Here is an 8,123-nt window from a genome sequence, read left to right on the forward strand (position 1 = left end):
TGAAATACAGAATTTTATTTAGAAACTGTTTAAAGTAGAAAAAAACCCTGTCAAGAAAGACCAGGTGGAAAAATGGGTTCCCAATAAAATGGAATTTGGGGGCAACAGAAGTCTAAAAGGCCACAAAGGAGAAATAGCACCACTGTCATCTGAACAATGGCTAGTTACTTGCATTTTTTTTTTGGCATTGTTAATCACTAAATTGGATTTTCCTCTGAATTCCACACAGAGCATGCACTACATAACAATCTGTCATAAAATACCTGTTTTCTACACACAGCATAAGACAAGCTACCACCAGAAACAAACCAACACAAACACATCAGGGGCTGAACAACCTCAGTAGTGGGTAACACACATTTTGCAGAATTCTGCCAAACGAACTGAATAGGTCATGGGCAAAGCAAATGAGGGAGAATTAAGGAATGAAAGTATTTTAAATATTAATATTTCAGTCATGGTACTGTATATTCTAAAAAAAAAACATTTTAACATTTAGTAACACACGAGAATTTTATCTCCAAAGAGATTAGTGCACTGGCAAAGTATTTGGGTGACAATGGAGAGCTGTGGACAGCAGACACCGAACACCCCAGCCTCACAGAGCCCAAGGTGACACTGGCCTTCACTGATCACTCCTTTGCCAGAGGTCCAGAAAGAACTTGCAGCTGCGATCACCAGCCTGCTGTATTTACAATGCTCAGCAGCAAACTTAAGGAGCCAGAGGCGTCCCCAGAGGTCAAGGGGAGCAGAGAAGAGAACGTGGTAAATGTAAACTTACAAGACAGTACAACGGGACTAGGCGCCCATTCAAATCCCAGAGATATGGGCAGGTCCCAGAATCACAATACACAGGAACTTGGGGGACTGTTTGAAAAATCCTCAGAGGAAAGCTCAGCAAAAGCTGAGCTCTGTCTCAGGTACTGCAGGGCTGAGACGCTCTCTATTCACCCAAGCTACCATGTTGCTTATATATTTTATAGTAGGGATGCAACTGGTCAATGACACCTAATGGCTTTACAGAACAACTTTTCAAACTTTCCTTCTGGGCCAAAGACTACATGAGATGTAGTCTGGAAAGGCCTGTATCAGCAGGTTCCAAAGGGTCTAAAGTCTGGCCCTTCCTTCCCAGACACAATATAGGACACACAAAATCTCCTGTCATGTTACATTTTATATTTTGAAATATGGAAGCATATTTTAAATACTCTTAAGGCATTATTTATTAAAACGTTCTCTGCCAGAATTTCACTTAAAATTCATATCAGTCTTTACATTTCTCTGAGTATTTGTAATACCTCAATGTATTACAAAACCCCCTTCTCCATCAGTCAGTGTGACCAGCATCCACATGAAGAGCCCCATGGTTGGCCTCTCTGTCCCCTAGTGAACCAACTAGATGTTAATACTGCTCTGCTACAAGGCAACAGCTCCTAACTCAAACTCATCGGAAAGAGACTTCTGCAAAGTGCACTTTGAAGAAGAGGTACTTTTTGCTTATGAAAAGAAACCAGTGAATTCTCTAAGAATAACAAAAGGGTGTATTTAACAGTTAAGCACATGATTTGGAGTGAAGAATTCGGATGTTGCTCTGCTGGTCCAGGCTGCTTAATACTCTTCTTGTTCCTCCTGTGGGCCCCCTTCATCAGGTATCACAAAGCCTTCATCTGTGGCTTAAAGAATATCTACAATCCTCTGCAGTACAGGGTCATTTTCCCCCTCATTCTCCTGGCAAATCAATTCAATGTTCCTTAGCTTTCCAAAGTAGAAGTCTCTCTCTTTCTCCAAGTCTTCAACAGTAAGCTTCAAAACTTTGACCTGCTGCACCAATTCAGCTGCTTCGTCATCCCCATTACCCACACCAGGATTCTTTCGCACCATCCCTGGACCAGCCTTAGGAGCTGCAGTAGTTCTCTGTGTTGCAATGGGTCTCTGCGGAGCTGCATTACCGGAGCTGAGAGGTTTCTTCGGTTTACTCAGAGCTGGGGCGACAAGAGAAGGAGCCACTGCCGTTTCTTGACCTTGTCTGGCAGCTACAGGGTCATACTCTTTTCCATCATAATTTGCATCAAAAAACTTCTTGAACCACTGAACGAATTCAAAATTGTCCTGAAATTTTCCTTTTACTAATTTATCCACAGGAATTATTTTGTCAACGCCCATCCTCTTGAAACCTGCTTGTAGTATTTTGAAGTTCTGGATATATTCATGTTCTAGCTTAGCTTGGAATTTCACTTTCTTCAAAGCAATGGAGCCAGGGAAGAGCATGTCCATAAACTGACAGTATGCAGCTCCTGAGCACAATTGTTCTATCTTTGTCAGATTCAACTGCAGAGATTCATTGATCCAAGCCAGCATGTCATGTCGACTTAGGTTATCACTGGTGACTGACGTCGAGTACACATTCACTGCCATCTTCGGCTCTCGGGGAACCCGCGTCCTCTGACCGCGCCCAGCTCCGGTTCCGTCTTCGTCTCGTTCAAACCGTCGGACCGGGTAGACAGACTATTGTCGGACTTATTTATTCTTGGACATTTTTTCGTATAAAAGGAATAAACTTCTCACTTGTTTTACCACTATTATTTTGAGATCTTTTCCCCACAACTGAACTTATGTCTAAATAATCAAGGAGTATATGGCTGTACAGCAATGAAGCAAGCTGCTTCTGTCTTTCTGGCCTCCCACCCTTATTGAATGGTTCTTCTCCTTAAAGTTACTTCATTATTGCAAAGCCCCAAATGAGCTTTCCATTTTCAGTCTAGGTTTAAAAGAAAGAGAGAGAGGTGGAACAAGTAACCCCTGAACCAGAAAGATAAACTTTCTAGAATTCACAGAAGACTTTATTCTTGTCATGTTGGCCATATCTTGATATGTAATTTTAACAGCTGGACATGTCAACACACCCCCTAAGAAAAAAGTCACATGATGAGAAATGACAAAGAAATGAAGAAAAAGAAGGTGCCTAGCAGGGTCACAGCAGTGCTCAGAAAGAATGTATTCTAAGCAACTCAAAAACCCCACATGGGTCTTGTCAACGCCCCCCCTAGTAGAAAACAGGTAGCACCTCAGTAACAAAGAAAAAAGGGGGGCTGATAATCATTAATAGTTTCAGGCCATAGTTAAAATCGGGGTCACCTCAAGAGAGCGGACCCTTAGAAAACAGTAGGCTGATGATGATATTTTGTAGGAAATAAATGAAAAGAAGCTAGACAGAGAAGAAAACCTACTAAAACCATCCAAACAGCAGTAAAGGCGACAGTAAAATGTAGATGGTTTATGAAAATTACCATGTAAAATTTATGATTGCAATTACTGCGAAATGTAGCTACATGATAGAATCAAGATTGGCGGGTGTTCCTGCTTATCAATTTAAAAACTATATGCCATTTCCTCGGGAAGATTTCAGTCAAGCAGATAGGACCAGAACCAGTTTGCAGTCAGTTGAGGGTTCACTGGTTTAGATATGGCTGGAGTGTGTCCACCACAGGCCCATGTGCTAGAAATTGTGTCCCCATTGTGAACTGTTAGGAAGTGGAGCCTAGTGAGAGGGCTAGGGAGGCAATATTGTACTTCTTTTGGAACCCCAGTTAGTTATGGCTAGAGGAGGTGGTTTCCAAAAGAACAAGACTGGATCATGAATGACGTGGCTTCCTATAATCTCATAGCGTTCTCTTGTCATACTTCTCTAATATCTTGTGAGCAGCCATTGGTGCTCTTCACAAAAACAAAACAGATGGGGCCACTCAATCTTTGAGTTTCAGTCTCCAAACTATGCGCTACATAAACTTTTTTTTTTCAATTTGTAAGTATCCAGCTATGGAGAAAAGACATGAGCTAACACTAGACATCAGAAGGAACGAGAATGTAGGGAAGGCTGTATGTCATGAGAAAAATAATTAACACCAGGTATCAGGGAATCCAAAAGTAAATGGTGACATCATCTGTTTTACAACTAGTTTTTTTGAAAAATGACACTTTTGTGTCATCCTGTTTAACTATGACCTTGAGGTTAGGTGTCAGGGGCAGAGCCTGCGCTGTTGCTGTCTGCCTGTGCGCCTACCCAGTGCCTGCACTTTGTATGCCAGGCTTGGTGTGTGCCCATGGTAGCCAGTGTGTGCCTCATAAATGTCAGTAACTGCCTACTGGTGGCTGTCTGCGCCCTGAATGAATACAGTATGTCTTATCTCCATAATACTGTTCAAAATTCCTTCAGTTTCCTGGTCTCTTGATACCCTTTTCCTTTCCTGGACTTTGGACTTTAAATGAGCATCATATTGTGTTACAGCTGTAGAAAACAGGCTAAACCCAGAGTGAGAGCAAAATAAGAATGTAGCTTTAAAAAAATGAAAGGAAAGAAAGTAGATTTGAGTAGGGGGTCCAAGTGCACAGTGTCAGCTCTCTTTGATTGAAAGTGACTTCTTAGAAATACAAAGAACAAAAGTTTTAAATTCTTACATTAAAGGAAAATAAGTATATTGCTTTGAATAAATGTTATTCAAAATTTTTTACAATTTCGGCTGCATGGTTCTCTTAAAGTTGTATTTCTCTATGAATGCAGAAATTTAAAAGTATGTCTAGCCAACACAGGTGACTCTAGCCCTTCCTAGTATCAAGGAGAGAGATTCATGTGTCTTTCTCAACATTCAGAGTCTCAAGTCAAAACACCTTTGATATAAAAAGAAACTTTGAACGTGTTTTAAAATTTCGTTTCCACACACACCATGTCATCAACAAATGGCACTTTGCTCTTTAAATAGCGCATGAACCAAATCCAAAAGACAAATGCTCAGTGTGATACTGTATCTATAGAACCACAATTCTGCCAAATGGATTTGACATGCAGATCACTGAGAAATCACGCTGAGCCAGTCAAAGAAAGAAAAAAAAAAACCAAACTGGGCTCCATCCATGGGCAATAAAGGGCCACAAAGGGCGTTCCAGGCTCTTTAGAAATATTAGTTCCTCATCACAACCGTAAGAAGTTGCATTTTGAGACTAAGAGAAAATAAAGTGAGTGGTTAGTAGTTTAGTCAGGAGTCTGGGCAGAGTGAGTGTCACAGCCAGGAAGGAGCCCCCCATTTTCTGACATTCAGCTTGGTGTTTCTAGTGCCCATGTCTGCCTTTTGGAGCAAACTTCAAAGAATATAAGCAAAACAAGAGGACTTAAGAAATTGTAGATGCTCTTGTTTTGTTTTGCAAACACATTTTTAAAATAACACTGAAGCAATCCTAGAGAGCAGTTGTCAGTAGTGAAGAAACTGCAAAAGCAACACCAACATTTTAGTTTATGGGTTTTAATGAGTGTGACTAGGTATCATTTTGTCTAGGAAACTTACTCAAAGTTATCATCACACAGCCCAGTAGAGTCGTGTATATGGTATATATGGTAAAAAAAAAAAATGCCAGTGAAAAATTTTGCAAGGCTTAGAGCCTCAAGATCATTTGATTGGTCCATAATTAAAATAACCAGAATATATGTCCTACATCAATGCGGCAATGCCATGGAAATTATTTGGCTCATTCAGTTGCTATTTTTCTGAGGCTTAAACTGTGTGTGCTGTGGTGTGTGTATGTGTGTGGGGGGGGGGGGGAGGAGAGAGATAGAAACAGAGACAGAGATAGAGAGAGAGTGAAAGAGAGAAAGAGAGATTTATCTGGAATTTAACATTGTAGCTTTTTTGATACTAATTATTAAAAGATAAATAATATCAGAGTGGCATAGAGATCAATTAAATCTATCACAAAGATCAAATCTGTAAACAAACATGCCATCAGGAGCAATAGGATGTCTATGGAATTAACTTCAAGAATCATATAGTATCCCACTTTAATACAAGTTAAAGTTGGGCGGTGGTGGTGCACGCCTTTAGTATCAGCACTCAAGCGGCAGAGTTCAAGGCCAGACTGGCCTACAGAGTGAGCTCTAGGACAGCCATGCCCACACAGAGAACTCCTGTCTGGTGAATCTCTGTGAGTTCAAGGCCAGACTTATCTACAGAGTGAATTCTAGGACAGCCAAGCTTACAGAGAGATACCCTGTCTCCAAAACACCAAAAAAATAAATAAATGCCAAAATTTATGTTAAAAAGCACTCGGGAGGCAGAGGCAGGCGGATCTCTGTGAGTTCGAGGCCAGCCTGGTCTACAAGAGCTAGTTCCAGGACAGGAACCAAAAGCTACAGAGAAACCCTGTCTCGAAAATAAATAAATAAATAAATAAATAAATAAATAAATAAGTAAAAAACAAAAACATGTATCATTTCTGGTAAGCAGATCGTCATGAAAAGTAGAACATAAATAGAAAATACTCAAGCACAATAGATGTTCCTGTCTTTGTTAGCAGTCTAAAGCAGTTACGCTACAGTTAAATGTGGGGAAGGCAAGCAGAATGGCAGAGCAGTGAGTGCTAGCATCATATACCAAATGCTGATGGAGGTTAGGGTATGGGAACATTAGCTGTGGAACAAATTACCTCCTTCAGGTGAGGCAGAGTAGGTCAAGTCACTGTGGATCAGGAAGCAGAAAAAAAGAGATGGGTCATGGTTAAGGAGCTTTGATTCCCAGGAATGACTGCGTTGAGGATCTTTTATTAAAATGTAAAGTAATAAGTTCTCTTATAGGAGGTAATGATTAAACATAAATATTCCTGAAAAATAAATTCAAAGTAAACAAGGTAATATGATATGATATGATTAGAACATTTTGTAATCCCGAACATAGTGTGGAAAACTGTATTAGTATTGTGGGAAATAAAGAGGCTTAACGTCAGGACATATCAGTACTACCAAGCAGATTGTCCTATTTGAGGGTATCTCTCATATGGTGCTGTCTACCACCCTGAGAGCGTGGTGATTTAGCATGTCCTATTGAGGAGGATCTTACTTGAGGACTCAGCAGCATCCTTGCTATAAACAACTGAAGCTGCATTAAATGCTTTGGCAGGCAGAACTACACACAGGGAATTTTTGCTCCCTGGTGTGATGAGTAATTTTTACTAAATATAAATTGCTGTGTTAAATCAATATTCTGAGCTTCCAACTATTGAGAATATGCTCTATTCATTGATCATAAGATTATACACGTTCCCAGAAAATTCTGATCATCTGTTTTGAGAACTCTCCCTCTGCAATTTTAATGACTTTCCCCTGCATGCATTTTCTCTGGACAATGAAATGAGGTACCAATTAGTTCAACTCGCTAGCTCTCAGGGTAAACGCAGGGAGTACAGAGTCGATAGCAAAATTTATTTTTGAGGGGCAGGCAAGCTGTGAGAAGAGAAAAGCAATAAACACAAAGTAAGATGTTGTCTAGGTGAAGAGAAGCATCCATGTCGTAGAATCCATCAGTCCTGGGATCAACACACTGAGCACAGCGATGCTGGTCAAGCAAAGACAGCTATGGTGGCACAGTTATCTTACCGTCTGCATTGTCCTTCTGATTATATTATAGTCAGCTCTGCTAGAACAAAATGGTCACAAAAGACCTTTAGAGAAATTCAGATTGCTGAGCCCAAAGGAGACCTCCTGAATCAACTTCTAATGGGGGAGGTATGGTAAACTCTACATTTTCAAAAGGCCTCAATGATAAGTAAATGTATTTACAGTTGTTCACAATCATTAGCATAAGTTTGTGTTTAGTTATAGAAGTAGCCACAAAAATGAATCCTTAATATTTCTGAAATAATGAAAAATGAGCTTTTGTAATATGGTTTTACATATATATATATCATATATATGACAAATGATTTGACTTTTGATTTCCTGCCTTGCTGTAAAATTTTGATTTTTATTGTGTTACTGGGTACATTTTTGTGTTTTGGGTATTTAAAAAGAAAAACACTCAGTAAAATTTAAGTAAGCATTCTAGCAATCCTACTAATCAGAAGGCCGAGTCAAGAGGATCATGAATTTGAGATCAGCCTGACGCAAGGAAATCCTCTTTCACAAAAATAAATAAGCAAATAAATAAAAATCGAGCTGACCAGGTGATTGTTAAGGTGTTTGGGGAAAAACTTCTCTAGAAAACAATTTCGGGAGGAATGGACCAACATAAAAATGTTCCCAGTAGCCAAGTGAACCTACCATGTTGGGGAGCTGTTTCCGTGGGTCAAGGGTTTGCTGTGCA

General features: G+C 39.9%; 1 protein-coding gene across 1 annotated transcript; it reads right to left on the bottom strand.

Annotated features, from left to right (window-relative positions):
* Positions 1 to 1,205: 1,205 nt before the first annotated feature.
* On the bottom strand, positions 1,206 to 2,468 carry LOC121437657 (microtubule-associated protein RP/EB family member 1-like). Its single transcript, XM_041637636.1, has one exon. It carries the CDS (start codon positions 2,413 to 2,415, stop codon positions 1,675 to 1,677), a length of 741 nt encoding a protein of 246 aa, XP_041493570.1. The 5' UTR covers positions 2,416 to 2,468; the 3' UTR covers positions 1,206 to 1,674.
* Between the last annotated feature and the right edge of the window lie 5,655 nt (positions 2,469 to 8,123).

The sequence above is a fragment of the Microtus oregoni genome, unplaced genomic scaffold, assembly GCF_018167655.1.
Source record: "Microtus oregoni isolate MIOR12 unplaced genomic scaffold, Mior012 000053F_ref0000044, whole genome shotgun sequence".
Taxonomy (NCBI): Eukaryota; Metazoa; Chordata; class Mammalia; order Rodentia; family Cricetidae; genus Microtus; species Microtus oregoni.